This window comes from Lissotriton helveticus, chromosome 5_1, assembly GCF_964261635.1.
Source record: "Lissotriton helveticus chromosome 5_1, aLisHel1.1, whole genome shotgun sequence".
NCBI classification, from domain to species: Eukaryota; Metazoa; Chordata; class Amphibia; order Caudata; family Salamandridae; genus Lissotriton; species Lissotriton helveticus.
The window spans coordinates 1696304667-1696332086 of NC_136065.1; the positions used below are offsets into that span (position 1 = coordinate 1696304667).

Below are 27420 nucleotides of genomic sequence, written 5' to 3' on the forward strand. Positions count from 1 at the left end.
GTCTAAACTAATAGATGCCTCTGGCAAGAGAGTGGCATCTCAGGCGGCAAACAGCTGGCGCATAGCTAATACACAAGAAGGGAAGTTAATTACTAACACTTCAATAAAGTGCGCCCTAGACGCGGCAGACACTGCAGCAAGGTCTACAAACACAAGCATCATGTTAAGGAGACATGCATGGCTCAGAGTATCAGGGTTCAAACAAGAAGTACAAACATCGTTACTGAACCAACCTTTTGATGGGAAAACACTTTTCGGCACAGGGACAGATGAGGCCCTAGAAAAGATGAAGAAGGATTGCTGATCAGAATTGAAGTAAGACGGGCGGGCGGATGTACGAATAATATATGTTTGCCAGTACTGTTTAACTTACTCAGCTATTTGCACTGAACCTGCAGGAATTGTAGAATTGTAAAACGAACGAATTTTAAAAGAGACAGATTTTAAATATAGTGTATAAATTGTGTATAAATTGTGTTTGGTTTTTAAAGAATACTTTTAAGAGACAGATTTTAAATATAGTGTATAAATTGTGTTTGGTTTTTAAAGAATACTTTTAATAAACTTGCACTACCTCACGCTGCCTCACTGACTCTCTGCTCTGCCCGCCGGCTCCCCGTTCCACCACGGGTTCGTCCCGCTTGACGTGGAGGGAGTGAAGGCGGGGCAGGGACGGGTTAGAGGTTGGAGGGCGGGAGTTACCCTGGGGAAGCACTATTTAGTGCAGAACGCGACAGGGTCTCGCCGGATCAGAATTGAAGTAAGACGGGCGGGCGGGCGGATGTACGAATAATATATGTTTGCCAGTACTGTTTAACTTACTCAGCTAATTTGCACTGAACCTGCAGGAATTGTAGAATTGTAAAACGAACGAATTTTAAAAGAGACAGATTTTAAATATAGTGTATAAATTGTGTTTGGTTTTTAAAGAATACTTTTAAGAGACAGATTTTAAATATAGTGTATAAATTGTGTTTGGTTTTTAAAGAATACTTTTAATAAACTTGCACTACCTCACGCCGCCTCACTGACGCTCTGCTCTGCCCGCCGGCTCCCCGTTCCACCACGGGTTCGTCCCGCTTGACGTGGAGGGAGTGAAGGCGGGGCAGGGACGGGTTAGAGGTTGGAGGGCGGGAGTTACCCTGGGGAAACACTATTTTAGACGGCCATGGATTCGAAGCGCAGCGGACGAGCGCAGCGGGCGCGCCGAAGGCGCGCCAAAGGCAAGCCCGTCTGCGCCCGTCCGCGCCTGGCCGGGACCAGGGGCCAGAACCCCTGCCCAAAACACAAAAATTACTAAATACTCGAGGGAGACACTGGAAGCACTCAGACCAAAACTAGACGTGGTCTGTAGAACACTCCACCCTGACTACCCCATGAGCAAGTGCCCCTACTGTGAGTACTCATTCTCACATGCACGATTAGGAATCACGGGAGTCTCAGGAGATATTATATCCCCCCCCGAAAGTCAACCTCAAAATCAAGAAGCGCGTTTTTCATTTTTTACAACCAATTGCAGATCATTGGCTAAGCATAAAAATGACATTTACAATCTCCTAGAGGACCAGAAGCCTGATGCGATGTTCCTCACGGAGACATGGTTAACAGAGAGCTCCGGTCCAGACATAGCACTCGCCCTCCCTCCTAACTACTCGATCGTGAGGAAAGATCGGATTAACCAAGGAGGAGGAGGCATCTGCATAATTTTTAAAAATGTATATAAATGTAACTGGACAGACGAGAAGCTAGGTAACTGTGAAGCAGGACTATTTAAATTGACACTGACACCCCAGCTCACACTGACCGGACTACTGATATATCGCCCCCCTGGGGCGGCTAGGGAATGGGCGGCGGCTCTTCCTGATCTTATAGCCCCTATGGTACTTGAAGCATCTATGTTTGTCATATTGGGCGACCTAAATTTACATTTAGAAAATCTCAAATGCCCAATTACAGCAAACCTAATATCAGACTTGGAAGCATTAAATATTCAATTACGGAACTCTGGCCCTTCCCACCAAGCAGGCCATTTACTGGACCCCATTTTCGGCAACTTTGATCGTATCAAATGGGATTCGACAGTACCCATTATATGGTCCGATCATCATTTGAGCAAATTCACCATCTGGGCTCCAACGCATAGAAACCAACATAAGACAGCTTTGTGGGTCAGAAATTGGAGGAAATTGCGCATGCCTGATTTGGAGGCCCAGCTATCCAAGTCCAAACAAGATCGTGAAATAGAAGACATTACAACGAAGGACTATATTGAAATCAATAACTGGCTAGCAAACGCGGCGTTGACGGTTGTTCCTCCAACTAAAAGCAAACAAAAATCTTGTTGCTCCCCTGCACCTTGGTTCTCAGATACACTAAAAATAGAAAAAAGTTTATGTAAGAGACTAGAAAGGGCATGGAGAAAAGATTATAAGCCTGACAATAAAGAAAAGTATAAGATAGCACTCAAGGCATATCACCTATCCTGCAAAATAGCTAGGGGAAATTTCACTAAAAACAAAATCCTAGAAGCCCAGAATCATCCAGGGACGCTATTCAAGGTCTTAAAGAATTTAGCAGGAGAGACAGCTATACCAGAGCCGCCTTCTCTATCTACCACCCAATGTAATAAAATAGCTACCTTCTTCCATGATAAAATAAACACAATTTACGATAACTTCTCACCAAAGAAAGAAGTTAGAGGAAAGCCCCCATCTACAACCCTCATAGAGGACCAACAAACTGTTCCCCTGAGACAAGAAATTAGAACATGAATACCAATAGATGCGCAGACGTTCAAAAGCACCCTGAACAGTATTAAATCAGGCTCACCTTTAGACCCCTTGCCTGTACACGTCCTCAAACAGCTTGATACGCCCACACATGAGGTACTCAGGGCACTGTTAAATGCCTCCCTACAAGAAGCCACATTACCGAAAGAATGGAAACACGCTATGGTGGTTCCCTTACTAAAAAAGACCAACAGTGATCCGGAGGTGCTCTCCAACTTCCGCCCCGTTTCTCTACTACCTATACTGTCTAAAATTATAGAGAAACACGTCAATAGGCAATTGTCAGATTTCATTAATGAGAATGATCTCCTACATCCCTCCCAATCGGGTTTTAGAATAGGGCACTCTACAGAGTCTACCCTACTTGGGGTGACAGAAATCATCCGCCAAGAACTTGATGGAGGAGGTACGTCGGCACTCATCCTTTTGGACTTGAGTGCCGCTTTTGACACTATTTGCCATGATATCCTAATCAAACGAATAGAAGATATTGGAATAAAAGGGAAGGCATTGAAATGGCTGGAACAATTTCTCCGGCAACGCACCTATCAAGTCTTCTCTAAAAAATAATCGTTCTGAGATACATTCATCTCCCCATGGTGTACCCCAGGGCTCTATATTAAGCCCCCTTCTATTCAATATATATGTCACCCCTCTAGCAGAAATTGCGGAAGAAATGGGACTCACCATTTATTCCTACGCTGACGACACGCAACTGGTGTTCTCCCTTTCCACCCCTAACAAAAACACCGTTTCTCCCCTTCGTGCTGGATTACTTAAAATGGCCACCTGGCTCCACACGAACAAATTAAAAATGAACGGAGACAAAACCGAATTACTAATATTCGGCAATCAAAAGAATCTCTGGAACCCAACACACTGGCCTGATGAAATGGGCGATCCTCCAACTGCAGTCCAACATGTAAGGAATTTAGGGATAATTATCGATGACAACATGACCATGCAGATACACATTGCCAAAACGGCCTCCACATGCCTTCTGATCCTTAAATGGCTTAGAAAAATTCTATGGCAATTACCGGAGGGAGCACAAAGGACTGTTATCCAGGCATTAATAATGTCGCGCCTAGACTACGGTAACGTCCTATTTCTTGGAACCACGAATAGAACACTAAACCAATTACAAGTGGTACAAAATTCCGCCGCAAGAATACTCCTGAATCTGCCAGGGAGAACAAGGATGACAGAACATCTCAAAAACTTACACTGGCTGCGGATCTCCAGCAGAGTAAAGTTTAAAGCTCTGTGCTATATGCACAGAATAAATGCAGGAATAGCTCCTAAGTACCTATGTAAAATGGTTAGTAATTACCTTCCCTCAAGAAATCTACGCTCAGCAGGGCAAGCTAAATTTATTGTGCCCAGGGTAAAAAGAGCTCGACTAGGTGGTCGCTCCTTCTCATACCTAGCACCAGTACTTTGGAATTCACTCCCTATCCATCTCAGACTGGAACCTTGCTACCTTCGATTCCGCAAACGAGTGAAAGCCTGGCTATTTGATCTATAACGGCCATAAGACGTCTTCTACAAATGCTGATCCAGGGCGCCGGGAAACCCTCAGGGTAGCTGTTGCGCCATAGAAATGCAATAAATAAATAAATACCGAAACGGCTAAATCAATGGGAGCATTGCAACAGCCGACACAAAGAGGTTCCTTTCGTAGATCCACCTATAGAGGAGGATCCAAAAATACAGGTACAAGCCAGCAGCAAACCTCTTTTACACCTACATCACCCAGAGGTAATTCTAGAGGTGGCTACAGGGGTAACAACAACAAGGGTAGAGGTCGCGGAAACAACAACAACCGCAACTCTCCAACCCCAAAACAGTGACTTCATACAGCTCCCCACAGACCATATAACACCGGTCGGGGGACGCCTATCACAGTTCCTACCTGTCTGGGAAAACATCACATCAGACAGGTGGGTGAGACAAATTATCCAACATGGTTATTGCCTAGAACTCACAGCTACCCCACCAAACATCCCCCCCAAACAGCGTCCAATGAAACAAGATCACCTGACACTGTTAAAACAAGAAGTACTATCCCTGCTAGAAAAGCATGCCATAGAGAAGGTTCCACAGCACCAACAAGGAACAGGAGTATACTTCCTATACTTCCTAATTCCCAAAAAGGACGGGTCTCTAAGGCCAATACTGGACCTAAGACCTCTCAACGCATACATAAATTCGGAACATTTCCACATGGTCACGCTCCAACAAGTACTGCCTTTACTGAAGAAAGGGGACTTTCTTTCTACACTGGATCTAAAAGACGCTTACTTTCATATCCCGATTCACAAAGCCCACAGGAAATACCTCAGGTTTGTGGTAGAAGGACAACATTATCAGTTCAAAGTCCTTCCGTTTGGTGTCACAACGGCACCAAGGGTGTTCACAAAATGCCTGGCAGTGGTGGCAGCTCACCTAAGAAGACAACAAATTCATGTCTTCCCATACTTGGACGACTGGCTAATAAAGGCCAGGTCACAAGAGGAATGTCTTCAAAACACACAAAAGACAATTCAGCTACTACACCAGCTAGGGTTCACGGTGAACTACACAAAGTCACACCTACAACCAAACAAGGTTCAACAATATCTGGGGGCTACTATAGACACAGAAAAAGCCAAAGTGTACCCCAACCCAGTCAGGATCCAAACAATGCTTACAGTCATTCAAAGATTTCAGCCACAACACTCACTACCAGCAAGAGTGTTCATGCAGCTATTAGGGATGATGTCATCCTGCATACTGCTAATACCATATGCCAAACTACAAATGCGTCCGCTACAAGAATGCTTAGCGACACAGTGGAATCAGGCTCAAGGGCAGATTACAGATCTGGTGTTGGTAGACGACCGCACACACCGCTCTCTGAAGTGGTGGAACATAACAAACATTGCCAAGGGGCGGTCGTTCCTAGAACCAATTCCACAGGTGACAATAACAGCGGACGCATCGCTCACCGGATGGGGAGCACATATGGACAAATACACAGTACAAGGAAGGTGGAGTGTGCAGGAAAGAAGACTGCACATCAATCATCTAGAACTACTAGCAGTGTTTCTAGCATTGAAAGCCTTCCAAATACATGTTACCAACAAAGCAGTCCTGATCAGAACAGACAACATGACAGCAATGTATTATATTCAAAAACAGGGGGGGACGCACTCTCTCCAACTATCCAGACTAGCACAGGAAATTTGGAGATGGGCCATTCCTCAAAACATCTATCTGTTAGCCGAACACCTACCAGGAGTCCAAAACCAGATAGCAGACATCTTAAGCAGACAGTCGGAACAAATACACGAATGGGAACTGCACCACCAAATACTGCAGCCATTCTTCCAAAGATGGGGACAACCAGAGATAGACCTCTTTGCCACTCATCAGAACGCAAAATGCCAAAGCTTCGCGTCCAGGTATCCACATCACCTGTCGCAGGGCAATGCGTTATGGATAAATTGGTCCAACAAATTTGCATACGCTTTTCCCCCTCTCCCACTAATCCCATTAGTGGTCAGGAAGCTGCAACAACATTCAATGACCATGATACTAGTAGCACCCACGTGGGCAAGACAGCCGTGGTTCACCACGCTCCTGCAACTCTCACAAGTGCCACATCGAAAGCTACGAATTCTACCCATGCACCTTACACAGAACCATGGAGAAATAATGCACCCAGACCCAACTCAATTGAACTTAGCGATCTGGCTCCTGAAATCCTAGAATTTGGGTACTTAGATCTACCCCCAAATTGCATGGAGATAATTAAACAAGCGAGACGTCCAACCACCAGAGCATGCTATGCAGCTAAGTGGAAGAGGTTTGCTATACACTGTACTAATAACAATATCAACCCTCTGGACGTATCAACAAAAGAGATTATTTGCTACTTATTACACTTACAGCAATGTAATCTAGCGTATACATCTATCAGAGTACATCTAGCAGCTATAGCAGCGTACCTACAAAACAGGCAACACATATCACTGTTCAGAGTACCAGCGATAAAAGCATTCATGGAAGGCCTCAAAAGAGTCATTCCACCAAGATTACCACCTTCCCCAGTCTGGAACCTCAACGTAGTACTCACCAGACTAATGGGGCCACCCTTCGAACCTATGCATAGGTGCGAAATACAATTCCTTACATGGAAGGTGGCTTTCCTTATAGCCATTACCTCACTCAGGAGAGTAAGTGAATTACAGGCATTGCAATACAAGAACCATTCCTACAGTTACACCAGAATAAAGTGGTTCTTAGAACAAACCCAAAGTTTTTGCCTAAAGTAATCTCAGCATTCCACATCAATCAGCCAGTGGAATTACCAGTCTTCTTTCCAAAGCCACAGACGGTGGCAGAAAGGGCTCTACATACACTAGATGTCAAAAGAGCCATTTTGTACTACATAGAAAGAACACAAAACTTCAGGAAAACTAAACAACTATTTTTTTTTTTTTTTTTTTTTTTTTTGTAAAACAATTTTTATTGCAGATAATAATGCAAACATTACAGGTATTTCTCATGTAAGAGCATGCGGGATCTCAAAATAATCAAGTCTCTGCAATATAATTTCCCACATCATCGCGATTCGTGGTCTGGGGCTGGGTGGTAGTTGTCACACCAATTGCTTCCCCTTCATCACTACTCAATGGCGTATCTGATGATCAACCGCTGTCTGCTTTTAACTTTACTTTCCCCCCTCCACCAACCCCCCCTTCCAGCATCCGGTCCGTTCAAACTGTTAGGTCGGTGGCAATGGAATGTTGCAACCCCCCTCCCCACCTTCCGTACCCTCCCCCCACCCACGGTGGTCAATGGTGTCTCGTGTCTGGGTTGTCGCATGTTGAAGTGTGTTGGTGACCTGCGGAGTCTGGAGATGTCTAAGGAGTGTGTGTGTCCATGGTGGAAGCTATGGCGGGTATCACCTCCCCAGGTTCCCCAGGGTCCTCAGCTTCATCTTCTCCCTCGCTCTCTACTGTGTTATCCCTAAGTGCCTGGACTAGAGTTTCCCAAGCTAGTGCCGCTTCCTGGGCCTTCTCGTCAGGCCCCCGTCGAGCCAGTTGATATCTGATCGTGCTCTCCGCCGCCGCCCATTTCTGGAACTCAGTCAGCCATTTCCTATGTGTCGGCGCTGCCTTCGCTTTCCATCCCCTAGTGAGTTCCCTCTTCGCAAGGAGTAGACCCATGTCTATAAATTTGCTTGTCAGTTTATTCTTACGTGTGTGCGGAAACCAGTGTAGGAGTGTAGTTGCACTATCGTAGTGTAGCTCCCTCTCTGTGACCGCGTTCATGGTATCGCCCACATCCCTCCAGAAGTCCTGTAAGTGTGGGCAGTCCCTCAGCATGTGCAGTAAGTCTGCGTCCAACCGTGCGCATCTAGGACACGCTGCATCCTCTGCTCCAAAGTATTGCGCTATTTTGTGCGGAGTGAGATAAGCCCTATGAAGGATGTAGAGCTGTATTAACTGGAACCGAGCGTTCCTGGTGCTCTTCTTGGGCCGCTGAACCAACTGGGCCCACGTCGTATCTGGGATCTCCCTCTGCAGGTCAGTCTCCCATTGGGTTTTTAAGCGCGTAAGGGGTCGTAAGGTGCTCTCGAGTATTCTGGAGTGTAGGCACGTGACTGCCTTGACCGTGCCTGCGGCCATCATCACATACTGACACGGTGGCGACGTCGTGGGTTCACACAGTCCCTCGCCCCAGTGCGCTTGGATCCCTCGTACCACCGCCGCGTGTAGCAAATAGTCACCTCTCGGAAGGTCGAATTGTTCCTGTAAGGATTGATACGGCGCGAGTACCCCGTCAATGAAGAGGTCTCCCACCATCTGTAAGCCAGCCTCCTCCCAACTCTGAAGGCTCGACCAGTCGCCTCCATGCGGCAGTGCCGTGAGCATACCCAGTGGAATCTCGGGTGCGTACGGGTGACCGGTGCCCGCGCGCTTATGCACGCGGTTCCAGCAGAGCCTCAATGTCCGCTCCTCCTGAGATAAGTCTCTGAGTGCTAGCTTCTGCTGCAGGGTGATGTACGCTAGCACATGGCGAGGGGTGCCAGTGTCCCTTTCCTGCTCCGGGCCCCGGTATACCCTTGCCACTTCCTGTGTGAGGAATTGCAGCTGGGCGGCTAAATAATAATACTCGAAATCAGGGACCGCGAGTCCGCCCTCGTTCTTCGGGCGGGTCAGGGTCGCCAAGGCTATCCTCCGCCTGCCAGCCCCCCACAGAAAGGACACTACCTGGGATCTTAGCCGTCGAAATACGGCACTTGGAATCCACACTGGCAAGGTTCGAAAGAAGTACAGTAACCGCGGCAGGGCGATCATTTTTAGCAACGAGACCCGGCCTGTCATTGACAGCGGGAGGGTGGCCCAGAAAAGCATGTTACCCTGCAGTGCTCGGATGCAACGGTTTATATTGCCTTCTAGCAAATCTGCGGGTTCGTGGTAAATGTACACCCCTAGGTAGGGCAAACAGGCCGGCTCCCAGCGGGGCTCGGGACGGGTCATGGGGCACCTCTCCGCTTTCCGGAGGGGAAAGAGGCAAGTCTTCGCCCAGTTCACCTTCAGGCCCGATACATCTCCGAAACGCGCCAACAGGTCTTCCGCCCCCACCACTGCCTCTTCGGCATTCTCCAGGAACAGTAGGAGGTCGTCCGCATATAATGATATGTAATGACGGGTCCCGTCCACCTCCAGTCCTTGGTAGGAGTCACCTTTCCTAGCTAGTGCTGCCAGCGGCTCTATCGCGAGGGCGAACAGCAAGGGAGAGAGTGCACACCCTTGTCTAGTGCCCCTAAGCACTGCATATTTATCCGATATCAACGCTCCTATTCGCACCCTAGCGCCCGCTGACGCATACAGCACCTCCGTCCACCGCACGTACTCATCCCCAATGCCGAAGCTTCGCAGCACTTTGTACAAGTAGCCCCATTCCAGGCTGTCGAAGGCTTTTTCTATGTCGATCGCCATCACCACCGGGGCCTTGGCGGTCGGAGGAGGATCCGCTACGAGCCTCAGCAACCTACGGATGTTGTGAGACGTATTCCTAGTGGGGATAAAGCCCGACTGATCCTTGTGAACCAAGTCTTGCATGTGGGCCATCAGCCTGGTGGCCAGGACAGTGCTCAAGATTTTATAGTCCGTCGTGAGCATCGACAGTGGTCTGTACGATGCCGGGTCAGAGCTGGTCCTATGCGGCTTGAGCAAGGGGATCATGAGCGCCTCGCGCATCGAACAGGGCAATTCCCCTCTCTCTTTCGCCTCGTTATATATGATTTGGAGCCGTGGGGCTAGGATATCAATGTATTTACCATAGAACTCGACGGGCAGGCCGTCCACTCCCGGCGTTTTCCCGCACGCCATTTTCTTTATGGCCCCCCTAATTTCCGCTAGGTCAATCGGGCCCCCAAGGGCTTCTGCTTGGTCCGGTTCTAGGCACGGCAAGTGTATCTCAGACAACAAGTTCTCTAACATCTCGGTTCGGTCCGCTGGGCTTCCCCTATACAGTCGCTCGTAGTACGCTTTAAAGCATTGTAAAATGTCTGGCTGGGTGTAACACTCGGTGCCGTTCGCATCAATCAGGGACAATATTGGAGCAGCACCCCTATTGGGGTTTGCCAACCAGGCCAGGAGCGTCCCCGTCTTATCTCCCTCAGCGAGCGCTTTGGTTAAGTATGTTTTGTGATCAAAACAGCGAAGGCGCTCCACCTCTAGAAAACTAAACAACTATTTGTAGCATTTTCCCCAACACATAAGGGCAATCCTATCTCTAAAGCAGGCATCGCTAGATGGATTGTAAGATGTATACAAATATGTTACATTAAAGCAAAGAGAACATTAACTGTTCCTCCTAGAGCTCATTCTACACGAAAACTAGGAGCATCTATGGCATTCTTAGGGAACATTCCCCTAGATGACATATGTAGAGCAGCAACTTGGTCTACACCACATACATTCACAAAGCACTACTGTGTTGATGTACAGGCTGCACAACAAGCCAGAGTGGGCCAAGCTGTATTAAAAACTCTATTTCAAACAGTTGCGACAGACACTGGTGACCACCGCTAGGGAGGTAACTGCTTTACAATCTATTCATAAATGTACCATCTGCAGCCCATATGCCTCGAACGGAATATGCTACTTACCAGTATGCATCTGTTCTTGGCATAGAGGGCTGCAGAGTGGTACATGCCCTCCCTGCCTCCCCGGAAACCTGTGTCTGTCCCAACATTATCTTATTTAGATACACTTACATGGGCATATCTTTATGTACTATACTACACTACTCCATCTAACCCTACTATGGCAAAACAATCTAAGGATGGAGCCGATGCCCATGCGCACTAACACCGAGAGGAGGAGTCATCTATGACGAAAAAGACTTCTCCAGAAGAAAAACAAAGTGCAATCATCCGAGCCCAACACCAGATGGCGATCTATTCATAAATGTACCACTCTGCAGCCCTCTATGCCAAGAACAGATGCATACTGGTAAGTAGCATATTCCTTCTGCATAGTAGCAATCTTCTTTTCATTACAACACAATCCTACTTGAATTCATAAAGGACCAACCATCCTCCTCTAGTACATTAAAACATTGCACTTTTGGGTTCTTGTACACATTTATTATTACCATCAAAAGGTCTGAAGCTCTGGAGCAGCAGCCAGTGTAAGGTGTGATGAGATACGGAATCAACTGGCTACTCATAGGATAAGTGTTCTTTTTAGCTTTCCATGGCTGCTGCCTATCTGGCTATACTGTCCTTTCATTTCAGTTATGGTTAATGTAGCTTGGGCAGCAAGGTAAGGATTATGCTGCAACGTTTGTTTGTTATCATTTCATAATATTTGGACATTTATTTTTAAGAAGAAAAATGATGCCTTAACCCGTTGCGTGCTTATGATGGAACAACGCCGTCATGAATCACGGGCGCCGTGTGCTCATGACGGCGTGGTTCCGTCATGCGGCTGCCGTTCCGCCCTCGCGGCATTAATTCCCGGCCTGTGCGGGCGAATTAATGAGCCGGCGGGGTCATGACGGAACCACACCGTCATGAGCACACGCTGCCCGTGACTCATGATGGTGTGGTTCCGTCATGAGCACCGCAGCGCCACGCTCACCACTAGCCCCGCCCGCACCGAGGCGAAATTCACGCCGTGGCAAAGGGGTTAAAAATATTCAGAAAGTTCGGCCTTGGATATTTTGTCTCAGTGTGTGTTTATATTTTTTGTTATGTAAAAGTGTTCATGGCTTAATTGAAGATTCCTATGATGCAGAGCTTGGATTACATCTAAATAACTTGCTGTTCCCTTAAGAGTTGTAGATACTTTAAACTTCCTGCCTTCTACTCACTTTAGTAGATCTGTGAGGATAACATGGCAAAAGAATGAAGACCTGGGCTCCGATGCCATCACCTTTTGCTCAGGACCATAGCCTGATTAATTCAGTGTTTATAGCATCCAAGCCCTGCATCTGCTTTTCTATAAGGAGAACCTTCTGATGCTCCAAACCGCTTGCCTCCCTCACACCTCATTAAACACTTCTGGTCTCTCTCACACTCTCCCTGGCTTATTAGGAGAAGGTCCTGGAAAGAGTGACAGCCGTCAAGACCAAAGTTGAAGCGTTCCAGACCAACATTGCCAAGTAAGTCTGTTTTGAGGGTTCTGAGGGAGTAACAGCAAGATAAGTATCGAGGAGAGAGAGGAGAAGAATTCAGGGAGCTAGAGGGATTGGATGAAAAACGGGGAGGTTATAGAGAAGAAATGAGGGTGGAGGAAATAAATCGTTAATGGAAAACTGAGAATGGGAAGAAAGGGAGGAAGAGAACAAAGAAGTAAATGACTGTGTTGGGCTGCGGTATCACTTTTCATGCTTGTCTTCAGGTACTTTTTGGAGCGTGGCGATGCAGTAGCAAAGGCATCAAAGGAGACGCATGTGGTGAGTGAGACAAAGCATTACTTAATCTGTCCCAGATATACTGGCTCCCTCTGCCCTTTACATTCATCATCTATTTTGTGTCCTAAATACTTCCTCCCTACCCCCTCCAACAGGATAGAGTGGGGGAGAGATGGTGTTACAAGGGGCTGAATTGATCTGCCCTAGAGGGTTTCAGTGGAGAGGTGTGGCTCACTGGTTAGAGGCGGCAGACCTGTAAGCAGAGAACGGCCCGGGGCCAGGGTTCAATTCCCGACGCGGCAGGGTCTTGGACCAGGGTCAACGGACTCGATAATTCTCGCCTCAGTGCCTACTCTAACCAGGGAACACACTCGGTAACTCTGGGCATTAAGCTTGCCTCATCTCTACAACGGCCCCCCACAGACGCCGGGGATGCCTGGTCTCACCCTGGAGATACCCAGAAAGGGACCATCTCACAGGGAAAACCAGGACGGGTTCCCCAGCGGTCTACAGCGCCAGGACACTCGGGTAGAGTAACAGTGCGCTTTACAAGTATCCAACAAAACAAAACAGTGGGTGAACCCAAATGTGCCTAAAAAAATGTTAGGGGCAACAGCCAAGCTATAAGTCACACCAACATTTCTCTAGCTCATCGGTTTCTAACCTTTTGACTTCTGTGGACCCCTACTGAATCATTACTGGAGTCCAGGGATCCCCACTGAGTTATTTTGGATGTCTGGGACTCCCGAACTAAGCAATTCTTATGAAGTGAACCTCAAAACAATACATAAAAATAAGTATACCGAAACAAATGCTGAAATATTGAAGTATTTTGTTTAATTCACCATCAAATGTGGAAAACGTTTTAATTTCAATTTTGCTTCTTTAATTGTCTATATACTTAATGTATTTAAATGTATTGATTTTAAACTTATTCAATCTTGTAAAACACCCACGTTCCCCCTGAGTAGGGCTCGGAGCACAGGTTAAGAACCACTGCACTTGCTCTTTCCTAAATTTGTGTGCAAGTTTCTTCTTAATCTTCTCAGATTCTCCAATCTCCTTCTAGATTCTCCTAAACTGCATTTCTCTGATCTCCAACTCAGAACTTTCCCACTTATTCCCCTGTGACCTCCCAAGATGCCCTCTTTATTTTCTGATTCCCAAACCTCACAACTGATCTTTCTTTTTTCATAATGACTACCTTTTATTGACATTTCGTAGAACTATGATGACCACCAATTATTTCTATTATTATTGATAATTGGCATTGCCTCTGGCTGGCCAATGCTATCAAATTTAGAAGTATAAAACATAGTGTTGAATATATCTATTTCATGGTATTGTAAGTCTCTTGAACCTGTTATTTTTTTCCACCTTGATGTGCAAAGATGATAATTCAGCAGTTTTAACTTTTTCTCACTTTATTTGATATTGTTACAGTAAACACTTTTAGTTCTTTTACTGGTTTCCTAGCACATCCACTAAATGGGCATTTATGGGCTTTTACACAATAAAACCGGTCCAGGACTTTTTGGCGTTGTGGTGTTGGAAGGAAGGTACTAGCATAATTACCTAACTTGACATCCAATATAGATTTACAGTGATTGAAAGTTATCTCAGTATGCTCCCTCACTAATTCCTAACTGTACCTAGTAGGATTGTGCATGTGGGGCCCCAGATACCACAAAATATGTCTCTATATTCAACATGTCCGTTAGGATTTTTGGATCATCATTTCTTCAAATTTTGTGTAATCTCTCCCTTGAGTAATTTGTCAAGGACCATGAATTGTTCTTATCCAAACTTAGTGTGAGTAGCCACTCTCCTAAGGTTTTTTTCTTTATATTGTGAGGAACCTAAGTTACCTTGTCTGTTTTCCATTTCTCCACTAAGGTTTGACAACATTATCTGGCTTACTTATACTTTGTTTTATGAATCTGGAGCATCTCTTTTGTAGGACTCAGTCTTCCTATGGGTTCTATACTGATATGTTATTATTTCAATTAGTCAAGAACCCCTTGCATACCACAGCTGTAAATACTGAGTGCTTATAAAAGTCATATTCTGAATGTGTTGCTTTATATGCATAAGTATGCCTTTGTTTCAAATTTAAAAAATGCTGGATTCGGGTCCCATTTCCAGAAGCCTCAATCTTTGTGTATCATACCTGTATAGAATGGTGTTTTCGTATTCTTCCCTCCCATCAATAGCATCTAGTGCCACCACTCCATGTTTGCAGAACTACATGTGACATTGATAGTAGGTCCCCAAGGATTTTGACCCATCTATCACATGGATTTATGACAACGTGTTCATTATGTGACTATCCAGTCTCACCACAGCCTCACAGTTTCAGGGCCCATAATAATATTTAAATACACACCCTCAGTTCCTCAGTGTATTTACAACTACATAGTCTCATGCTACTTTGGGCACACCTCACCCACCACTTAGAAAATGACACAAAATGCTTAGCACTTTTCAGATAAATTGTCTGCGCTGTAAAGAGAGTATGTTTCACATGTGTATAAAATGGGAAGTGATAGTTGCTTTTCCAGTTGTGTACCCTCTTCTGTCTTCCCACGGTCGAAGTCTTAGCACCAGTAGTTTATCATTTGTCCCGCAGTTTCATTTCTCAACGCACATTTTCGCAGGTACTTGAATCTACCAATCTCGAGTTTGCGGCACCTCTCCCTTATGCTAGAAACACCATTGATGGCCCCTTGCCAAAGGTCCAGTCAGTATCTTTGCCAAAGACCCCCATCATGTTCTCATTCAGACCCTGGAGAGCATTGTAAGTCTCCCATGTAAGGCCCTATATTGTCCATATAAATAGCTATAGCGTTCTCTTTCCCCATACCATGTGATACCCTTCATCAGCTGTCTTGATGCAGCCATTCTTTGTCAGTGGTGTAAGAGAACAAGCAACATGAGAAGGGGCATTAACAACAGGCTTCCTGGTCTAAATGCAAAGCATGTGAAAGGTAGCCTTAGTTGTGAGTTGAGTGGAGTATTGTTGCTCGTCTAAAAACATTTGCTATGTTCCCAAGGACATCCATACTAAACCACAATTCTAGGGAGTGATATCCTTTTCTACATGTAATTTTAGCATTTGAGCCAAGGTCCTAAATATCTCCCACAGTTGAACTAGATCCCTGTACCTTAGTCCACTGTAGCCATGCCTTTTAGGTCATTTATTTTAGTGGAATAGCCAGAGATAGCAAAACAAATCCCTAAAAGAAGCAAAGGATATTTTGAGAGTATCAGAGGAAGTGCCTTTCGGACTGCCAAACCGTGAAAGACAGAAGCAAGGCACCACACTCCTCCGGATCATTTGCAAAACATCACAAGAAAGAGTACTGCCAGACAATCCATTGATTCCATGAGGGAAGAGAGACCGGCATCGATACATCAATCGAACACAGTGGGCCGGTCCCCAAAGAAAGAAGGCCAGATATACATGTGGCCGCCTCCCAGCCAGTGACTGGGTGGTGACCACGTGTTTGATCTGCACCAATTTGGCAAATAGTCACTGCAGACTGAGAGCAGGTAGGTAGTGGCGAGGGCTTCACTGTTTGAACTGTCACACTAATGTCCTGGAAAGGGATTACTGTTTGGTAAGCCTTAGGGGAGGACTTCTGTTTAATGTACCGCATAATTGTTGAATGTGGTTTAGATATGTGGGTAGTGTGGGGGGCTCAGAAGTTCAATTGAGTGACTGTAAAGTTTAAGGAAGAGCATGGGCAAAACCATGTTTCCACGGCCCCAGGGATGAGAGAGATCGATATCCCAACTGCTGGGAACATGTAGAGGTCCCTGCAGATCATCTACTTTCACATCCAGGGGCTAAATGCTATGGTGAACGCTTGATGACCCTACATTCCCTTAAGAAGCTAAAGGCAGACATCTGCCTCTTGCAGGCGGTGCATCTGTTACCTAGGGATGTATTGTTCTGCTGCGAAGACTAAAATGGCAGGTGTGGGGATGCTCTTCTCACCACGTGGGGTTCTCATTAGGTGAGAGTTACGCTGATTAAGGGGATGGTGGCTCCTATTGAAATGACATTTTCGAAACAAGGTCTCTGATCTCTGAAGGGGGCTGTAATTCTGTCCAAATGCTAAGTGTGACAAGAATTGAGGTAACGGGTTTTTAGGAACCCGTTTGGTGCCAGGGGATAACACCCGAAGACCTCTGAGTTCCCCCTGTTCCGGACCACAGAAACACGGAGTCGTCGAGTCAGAGATCGAGTTTTATTGATAGCTACCAAGTAACAGGTGTCCTAGAAGCACGACAAACACGGGTCATGTGTTCTCAGGAGACTGTTCGTTTTTACAGAACCAGCCTTTTCCTTATATACAGAAATAATAGCTGCGAGCGAGAATTCTTGAGTTTATGATATGGCTATACACATATTTCTACAATAATACAAAAGAGCGAAGTCATGTAGGCAAGCCCGTATTTTAGATGTCCAATGCGTTGTAGATTACTTAGCCAAGCCCGGAACTCCCATCAGATATCGATGAAACCCCAATAAAGGAAGGCACCTCCTAGTCATAAAACTGGCCATAAACCGGGAACAGGACAGGTGGGTGTTTGTAGAAAGCATGGTTTGTATGTAGTGAATGGTTCGAGGAATGTTATGTATCGATGCTATCGCATTTGGCCACTGGGCGAGGGGCTGCCCAGACAGGTTTGGCTAAAGGCGATGGAGTCAGTTGGGACAGGTCAGGGGGAGTCAGGGAAGGTGGACGTGTCCTTTGAGATCAAGCTCGACCTTTAATTGACTTATCATGGGGGCAAGACACAAGATGGATACCGTTTACAAAATGGAGTCTGAGGGGTCGGGACGGAAACTACGATTCAGGGGTGTTAGCATGCCTCGATCATGACGCAAATGCATAGGAATGATGTCCTAATCATTATCGGTGCGCTGACACCAAATTCGTCATGGTACGTTGATATTTTGTGACACGGGTATTGGACCTCGTTATCGGGATGACGACAGGGTCCAGATTTTCAGAACCACAGACCCTCCTTTTGCCCTTATGTAAGGCAATAAATCATATTAATCTGGGTCCAAATCCATATGAAGGAATTCGTGGAGATGCTGCTGTAACATCATTCTGTTGCTCAGTTCGTCTCTCGACACAGGCTTCCGTACACATGACGTAGCACAGAGGCCACATAGTGCAGGAGCGCACTGTATACACAGGCAGAACATAAACAGAAGTGCTAAGATCATCCCAATGAAGATCAGTGTTTTCCATCCCCATGTAGCGATCAGTTCCCAGAACCACCCTAGTAAGGACCAATCTCCTTTTTCCACGTGGAGGGAATCAGATATTTCGTGTAGTTTAGAGATGGCCTGGTACACTGTCGGTGCGTTATCAGGGATGAAAATGCAACAACTGGATTGGATCACTCTACACACACCACCACGATCGGCGAGTATGATATCTAGGGCAACTCGGTTCTGAAGGGTCATAAGTCGATCCGACTGAAGTTCGGTCGTCAAATTTCCAAGGGCTCCGGCCGTTGTAGTCACGGCGGATTCAACTATCCTCGATAACTGGCGAATATTCCTGCTGTTTACCATAGGCCCCCAAAATGGCAGAAAACCCCTTGCGAAGTCAGCGAATTCCTGACCCGCGGTGTCGTCTTTGCTCACGACACCTCTAGCTGTCCTTGTCCGATTGTAATCTGCTCTGGCCGTGTAGGTGGGAGGCAGCAGAAATGCGATAAAGCATGTACCTGAGAAGTCAGGGGGCAACCACGTGTAAGCTTGGTCATGGCAGACGAAATACGTGCCTTTGGCTGCTAATAGTATAGGGGAAGTTCGGGAAGCGAACACATACGTTTCCGTGCATATACTCTTTCCTAATTGTGCTTTGGGATCCCTGCCGATACCTTGTAAACATAAGTGACCTCGGTTGGGTACTATCCAAACTGGGCGGGATTTCTTTGCTGTCTGGCTCTTACTCAGGTAAACCCCATATTTAGTTACGTTCCAACGAGTGTACGGAGTGAGTTCATCTTTGGAAATCGTAAGATAGGTGTCGAACTCTCTACTCATATTTCTTATCCCTGCTATTAGTGCCTTGTTACTGGAATCACTTTCAGTAGAACGTGTCGGGTATGGTTCTAGGGCGAATAGGAACATGGTCTGGAAAGCCCACAGAGAACCATAATAACTGAAAGGCAGGATGAAGTATGGGATACCCTTATCTGTCGTGTGTGGCATGAGTCCACATATCCAACAGTTCGATGTGTTCATGATGGACTGGTGTTGGTGTAGGAGTTGAATAAATGAGTTATTTACAAATTCGAGTCTTCTGGCAGATTCGTGTTCAGGTAGAGGGTGAAAGTAGTGTGGAGAGATAGTAGGAGGAGGCTGTGGCCGGGTGTCATTTGAAAAGGTAACTTGGAATACGAATAGAGTATAACCAGTCAAAAACATCGTTATGCTACACAACATTAAAATACAAAAACTTTCTCTTGGCCAGTACAGTGCATAATTGTCTTTCAAAGTTTGGGAGTCTGGTAGGTCTCTTTACCCTAGGAAACTCCATCCTCTAGTTGCTGCCCGCGGTGGTAGGTTGGTTCTGCCAGGGGGTGCGCTCTGTTCAGTCCGGGGTAACTCCCTTGGACCAACCAGAACCGTTGACCTAAACGTCCCCAGTTGCACTCCCCAGCCTTCAACCGCGACCCTAGCAGCAGAACCGGATGGCGGTTCGAAAATCAAAAATGAGCAAGTTTCCTGAGAGTGAGAGAGCTAAAAAATCAAAAATAGTTCTTGGAGGAAGGGAAAATCACATTTGTTTGTGTTTTTTTTATTAGTCTCTTTGTCTTGACCTTAGATTATACTGTTCTTTCCCAGGTACGGTGTGGTCTTCAAACAATGTCTCAGGTTCGGTAGTGTCCAACTGCATAGACGGTGGCACAAGTCCTTGTAAAATACGATCACTCTCCTTTTCGGTACCAGTTTCTTTTAAACGTGCATCGCTGAAAGGGATGAAGCGAGGTATGGATTCTGTCTCGGAGTTGGCAATTCCTTCGTTGACCCACCGGTCGTATGGAAGGGGCAGAGGGACCCGTTTACAATGGGTCCTGTGCACCCAGTTCTTTTTGCCGTCCACCCGAACCGCTGACCTCGTGGAAAGAAGTACCAGGTAAGGTCCGGTCCACCTCGGCTGTCCGTTGTTGGTGCGCTGGAAGTTCCGCACCAAGACCCACGTGCCGGGTGTGATGGAGTGACCTGGATCGTCAGAGGCTGGTGGAGAGGAACTGTGAACCTGTTGGTGTAAAACACGCAATTTAGTTGTCAATTCGCACAAATAGTCAAGCAGTACGGGGTGCTCTACTTCGCTAAGTTTCTTTGGTCTTGGCACGCCCCAGACGTTGGCTGGGCGGCCAAACACTATCTCGTGAGGGCTAAGTCCTAATCTGGAATGGGCAGTCATCCTAGTTGACAAGAGTGCTAGGGGCAAGGCGTCGGGCCATTTAAGACCTGTACTGGCTTGGATCTTGGCTAATTTGAGCTTTAAAGTGCCGTTGTAGCACTCTACCAGTCCAGCTGATTGGGGGTGATTCGCAGAGTGGAATTTTTGCTGTATACCTAAACATTCACACACTCTCTTCATCACGCGTCCTACGAATTCACTTCCATTATCACTCCAGACAATTCTAGGCATGCCAAACCTCGGGAAGAACTCTTTGACAAGGGCTTTGGCGGTTGACAAGGCAGTGTTGTCTTTAAGGGGGTACGCTTCCACCCACCTGGAGAAAGCGCAAACAACTACGAGCACATACTTCAGATTGTTGCATCTCTCCATGTGAATGAAATCGAGCTGCAAAACCTCGAACGGATACGTTGGAGGCGCAAAATGACCAGCTGGAGTTGGGGTTCCCCTACCGGGATTGTACTTCAAACACACCATACAGTTTCTGACCACATTCTCTGCATATTTCGGGATGTTGCTATTTTGCCATACTGGGGCCAATACTTTACAGATTCCTCTCGAACTGATGTGTGCAAATCCGTGAGCCATTGTTACTACTGCAAGTACATAGGCGTTAGGCAATAACCATCGCTGGTGTTCTGACAATTCGACCCAACAACCATTCGTATCTAATCTACCCTTGCTTTCTCTCCATTCATTCACCTCTTTCTCAGTTGCCTCGGCTTGTATAGATTTCACGCTTTCGATGGTGTCCTCACACATTCCCACATCAGTAATCCATCTAGCGGGACCTACAACATACATCCGACTCATTGTGTTCCTTGCAGTCTCTTTCGCAACCTCGTCTGCAAATGCATTCCCGCGGCCAACATCATGCTGAATCTTTTTGTGTGCACTACATTTTATAATGGCAACTTGTAGTGGCAAGGTCAGTGACTTGGGGAGCTCATTAACTAGCTGACCATGTTGTATCTTTGCACCATGTGACGTAAGAAACCCACGTTCACGCCACAATCTCCCAAAACTGTGAGCCACGCCAAAGGCGTATTGGCTGTCAGTGTACACATTCACTCGCTTTCCTTTTGCTAACACACATGCTCTGGTAAGCGCAATTAGCTCTGCAGCTTGTGCAGAATTATGGGAAATGCGCGCAGTCTCTATAATGGTGTGTAATGTCGTTACGGCATATGCTGCAGTCGTATCACCATTCGGCAGCTTGAAACATGAACCATCAACCCATAAAGTATCATTGCATTCAGGAAGGGGAGTGTCCTGTAAGTCTACTCTCCCTTTTGTCTCTTCTTCTGTCCTAAAGCAGCAGTCATGTTTGTCAATCTCGTCTGTTCCTGTCGGAATGGGTAATAACGTTGCGGGATTCAGTGTATCGCACCTCTTTATGTGGATGTGACTTGCTAGCAGTGTAAGTTCGTAACTGGATAGTCGAGCGCTAGTAAGGTGTTTTGTCTTCGTCCTGTTTAGTAAAATGTCTACTGCATGCGGAACCATAACGATCAGAGTATTATTCATGACTAATCCAGCGGACTGTCGGATGCAGACAGCTGCTGCGGCGGTAGCCCTCAGACAACTTGGTAGGGCTTTAGCCACAGGGTCTAGAGTTGCCGAAAAATACGCGCATGGGCGCTGTCTGTCCCCAAAATGTTGTGTTAAAACTGATAATGCACAACCTTCCTTCTCGTGGACATATAATGTAAAAGGCTTACTGTAGGTGGGGTTTCCCAACACAGGAGCCGAACATAATGCATCACGTAACTTGTGAAAACTCGTCTGGCAATCTTCAGACCAAGGCATAGGATTTGGCGTGTCTTTACAGAATAGTGCCAGCAAGGGTTTAGCTAGTAGTGAGAAATTCGGTATCCATTGTCTACAGTACGATGTAATGCCCAAGAAGGCTCGAACCTCTCTCTGTGTCCTTGGGGCACTTAGTTCTGCGATTGCCTGTATTCTTTCTGGTGTCAGTCTCCTTCCCTCCTTCGACAAGATGTGACCTAAGTAGGTTACCTCTTGTCGGCAAAATTGTAATTTGGAGAGAGAGACTTTGTGCCTCATGTCACATAAGTGATGCAATAATGATAACATAGCTTTCTTGCAAATCTCTTCAGTGTCTGCAGCGATCAGTAGATCGTCTACATACTGAATCAGAGTTGAACCATTCGGTAGAACAATCGTGTCTAGTTGTGTTTTCAGGGCCTGACTGAATATTGATGGGCTTTCGCAGTAGCCTTGAGGAGCGCACTTGAAGCGGAAACTTCGTCCTCCTAAATTAAATCCGAAAATATCTCTACTCTCCTCAGCAATTGGGATACTGAAGAAAGCGTTCTTCAGGTCAATCACCGAGAACCAATTTGCTGAAGCTGGAACCATCGCCAACAAAGCAGTAATGTCGGGGACAACTGGAAACTGTGGGATAACTATCTTGTTCACTTCTCTGAGGTCGATCGCAGACCTATACACAGGGGGTTGTGAAGGATCAGTACGTTTTAAGACGGGCAAAACTGGACTGTTACAAACATTTCCTGTTGTTTCTTCGATGACGTCTTTATCAATCAGGTCATAAACAATTGTCAATAACGCCTTTTCACATTCGCTAGATATTTTGTATTGGGGAATACGTGGCAACCTAATGTTGGCTTTCAACGTTATGACATATGGTGCTATCTCCAAACGACCTACATCATTAGAACCATTAGCCCAGAGTACATCAGGAAGACTCGACAATTCAGTTGCAATGTTTTCTTTCGACACATACATTGGAGAAATGACCTTCTTACCGAAAGTAAGTTGTACTCCCAATGGTGAACAGTACAAAGTCGCATATAACCTTTTTAGCAAATCCAATCCTAACAAATTTTCACCGCAACCTGTTGTAAGAATGAGGGGTGCCTCTAATTCGCATGGGCCAATAGAAAGAGATACAGGACTGGAGATCGGGTTTCTAACAGGGGCGCCAGAGAAACCTACTGAAACATTCATTTCGCCAGACAAAGGTGCGCCAGGAAGTTTCGAGTGCATGATAGAACTTTTTGTAGCACCAGTATCCAGCAGAAATGGCTCTGACACTCCTGAGGCTATTACCTCGACATAAGGTCCATTCTGATCTACTGGAACTGAAACAACTCCCTCTCTTTGTCCATGGCTGTCCTAGCAATCGTTACCCTCATATTCATGTTCGGTGTAATAGTCGTCAGCATAGTACTGAGCTGACCTGGTCGACGCATTATTCTGTTGGTCGAAGCTGTTCATCGAATTCTGAGGCGAAAAAGAAGTTGTATTCTGCGTGAAATTTCCACGGCCCCTACCTCTAGGGGCATGTTGAACACCTCTTCCCCTTACACCCGAAGCACCGCTCAAGAGCCGGACAATTACTTTTAAAGTGACCCTCTTCCTTGCAATATGCACATTGATTCGGGCCATAAGCAATACGCTGGTGGGAAAACTCGTTTCCTTGCGCGTTTCTCGAATACTGATGTTGCGGTTGATAACTGGGCTGACTAGCCGTACGAGGCGGATAAGCTTGCTGGAGAAGAACTTTAGTTTTTAAATCTTTTGTCTTTCTGTCTACTTTATCTAGCTCGTCTTTGCGCCTATTTTCATAGTACTGGACTGTAGCTAAAATTTGAGCTGACGTAGAGACAGCCCAAGCACTCTCTGAATCTTTCAATTTATTACACAGTTCAGGGATTAAATTATGTACGAACTTGTCTACAAACAATCTTTGGCCACCCTCGGTAGCCATATCCTGACCACTATGATCGGTGAAAGTCTCCTCGAATCTTGTGAAAAAGTCAGACACATTCTCATCTTTCTTCTGCTTGCATGCAGATAGCTTGTCCCAGTTCACGCGAACTTCAGGCATTATTGTTTTCATGTACGCAATAATTCTACCGGGAAGTTCAGCTATTAACGGCTCAGGTTTAGAACCACCAATTTATCTAGCATCTATAGCGGCAATGTTCGCCCATGAGTCACCTAGTTCTTGGGCATGGTTCGTATGGCGTATTTTGCTCCATAGAGGATGTGGGACAACGTTCCCAAACAGCATGTCTATGTCCGCTAAATTCATTATACATGAGCTTGCAGTTTGCGATAACTCCTTATAATACCCAGTCGGGTTTTTACAAGGATCAGGCAATGTCTGCTTGAGCGCCAAGACTTCGGATCGTTTCCAAGGGACATGTACCCATAAACGCTGGAAATGAGGCAGAATTGGCGGTACTACATTTGCATCGCCTTCCCTCCAAACCGGAGGAACCTCTCTCATGGGGTACTGTCTCGCTCTTTTCCTATCTGATACGTCGTCTTCGTACAATGATCTAGAGACGTTTCCTTTACTCCTATAAGAGAGTAATAACTCTATCGCTTTCTCAACATCTCTGCCTGTAATCATGCCTTCGTGGAACTTAAAGCGTGTGCGCCATAGTTCGTTCATTGTGTATGTGGGATCATTTGTCTCCAAATCTTCGCCCAGATATACACACATTTCTTCGAATACGTATCTCTGAGTGGGTGCGTTCCATTGACGGAAAACTTCCATAACAGACTGAACATCATATCTAACAGTATCCGTAATCCATTTACGGGCTAGTTCATTTAGCACTTTTCTTTCCTCGTAATCAGGCAGTTGACTACGTAACTGTCTATCTTCTGTTTTAGGGGTCGTCTTAGGCGACCCGAAGAAAGGTGAAAGCAGACCAGTGATGGTACCTGTCACTCTTTGTCTAATAGAAGGAGAAGCTTGCGGAGGAGCAAGTGCATTGGAAAAAACAGGCTGAGGCAAAGAAGAAGTAGAGGCAATAGTAGAGGAAGTTGAAGTAGTAGCAGACGTGGTATCATAGACAATAGCTGGAGCTGTAGGCAAAGTCGTAGAAGTAGATGGGGTAGGTAGCAAAGATGGCGGCCCTTGAGAAGGCTGTGCCGGAGAAGTAGGAACCAGCTGAACAGTAGCTGGCGTGTGTGCAAAAGCTGTGTTTCGTGCGCCGGGGCGTGGTATAGAAAAACGCTTTGGCGTTGTAGTAGCGTCCAACGCATACGGTGGAGGTGAGCTTAATAAGTGGGACATTAATGGATCTTTCTCGGATCTTTCCTCTTGACCTTGTCCCTTATTTGGTAACATCGGGTAGCATTTATCTACTGCTAGTTTCTTGCTCCTAAGTATTTGTTCGCTTTCTTGCTCTTCCTCGTTATCCCTGTATGCAACGGCAGCTTGCACCATCGACATACCTCTTTTATTCTTTTTCGCTAACTTTATTTCTTTCTGTTTGGCTTCTTTGCGCCATAAGCGAAAAGAGTCAAACATCGCCGGCCGGGCTTTTCTCTTAAATAATTTGACCTCTAGGTTATCTAATATTTCTGAGTCGAAACTACCATATTGAGGCCATTTTAAAACACCATCCTTGCGGGTGTATTTTATCCATACTTCATTATATGTGATAGGGCCTACGCCGTGCTTTACGTAGAGCTCATATGTTGGAGTTCCAATCGGAGGAACCGGACAGGAATCCTCTAATCGGGAGTCCTTACTATAACCAAGACAAAACAAGTTTCCAAGTCTGCTAAAACCAGGCATCTTTGCTCACTAGTCTAGCTTCAAACTTCAAAGGATTATCAATTACGATATTTCTCGTGAAAACACAAGTCCTTCGGCTTTGGGGCTTGCAAGTACCAAATCAAGGCGTATCTCGAGGATACCAAAAAACTAAGGACAAACTAAGGACTGGGAGACGCTCCACTTATACTTAAGTGAAGTATTTGAAGATCGGTGACGTCGCTAGAAGACTCGTCTATCGTTTCGCTCTACCAAGGATCACTGGGTCCAAAACAAGGCGATAGTCAGGGCAGCAGTCCTTCGTAGCCGTCGGGACGCGGGGAACCTCGTAGCAAAGACCTTCGGAACCACGTCGACATACAGGGGTCGCTGAAGTGGCTGGCCGTCCTCCGGAATTTTCACACGAAGCTCCTCACGAACATCTGGCTTGGACCGTCGCCGCTTGATACCGCCCCGAGTTGGGCGCCAACTGAGGTAACGGGTTTTTAGGAACCCGTTTGGTGCCAGGGGATAACACCCGAAGACCTCTGAGTTCTCCCTGTTCCGGACCACAGAAACACGGAGTCTTCTAGTCGAGTCAGAGATCGAGTTTTATTGATAGCTACCAAGTAACAGGTGTCCTAGAAGCACGACAAACACGGGTCATGTGTTCTCAGGAGACTGTTCGTTTTTACAGAACCAGCCTTCTCCTTATATACAGAAATAATAGCTGCGAGCGAGAATTCTTGAGTTTATGATATGGCTATACACATATTTCTACAATAATACAAAAGAGCGAAGTCATGCAGGCAAGCCCGTATTTTAGATGTCCAATGCGTGATAGATTACTTAGCCAAGCCCGGAACTCCCATCAGATATCGATGAAACCCCAATAAAGGAAGGCACCTCCTAGTCATAAAACTGGCCATAAACCGGGAACAGGACAGGTGGGTGTTTGTAGAAAGCATGGTTTGTAGGTAGTGAATGGTTCGAGGAATGTTATGTATCGATGCTATCGCATTTGGCCACTAGGCGAGGGGCTGCCCAGACAGGTTTGGCTAAAGGCGATGGAGTCAGTTGGGACAGGTCAGGGGGGAGTCAGGGAAGGTGGACGTGTCCTTTTAGATCAAGCTCGACCTTTAATTGACTTATCATGAGGGCAAGACACAAGATGGATACCGTTTACAAAATGGAGTCTGAGGGGTCGGGACGGAAACTACGATTCAGGGGTGTTCGCATGCCTCGATCATGACGCAAATGCATAGGAATGATGTCCTAATCATTATTGGTGCGCTGACACCAAATTCGTCATGGTACGTTGATATTTTGTGACACAGGTATTGGACCTCGTTATCGGGATGACGATAGGGTCCAGATTTTCAGAACCACAGAATGGACATGCATTTGGAGGGGAACAGCCATGATTTAAAGGGATGAATTGCATGAGCTTGAGAAGGTGTGTCTAATAGATGTGTGGCGGGCTTGCAGCATCATTCAGACTATTTCTGCTTCATAACATCACATAAATCCTATGCCAGAATACACATTACTTTTCAAGACAATACATTCTTCTGCTGAGATGAGGGCTATTTCCCTTTCAGATCACTCCCTAGTACTGTGCCAGATGCAACAGCATAGGACACTCAATTAGCATGTGTACCTAAATGATACATTACTCAGTTACAAGGTTTTACTACCAGCAGTC

The 27420-nt window shown here is 46.1% G+C and overlaps 1 protein-coding gene across 1 annotated transcript in view; it reads left to right on the plus strand.

Moving 5' to 3' along the window:
- PSME2 (proteasome activator subunit 2) overlaps positions 1-27420 on the plus strand; it is a 184304-nt gene that overhangs the window by 138780 nt on the left and 18104 nt on the right. Inside the window, exons 8-9 of the mRNA XM_078644960.1 lie at positions 12391-12458; positions 12698-12752. Of these exons, the coding sequence (XP_078501086.1) occupies positions 12391-12458; positions 12698-12752 (123 nt within the window). The remainder of the gene's footprint in view (positions 1-12390; positions 12459-12697; positions 12753-27420) is intronic.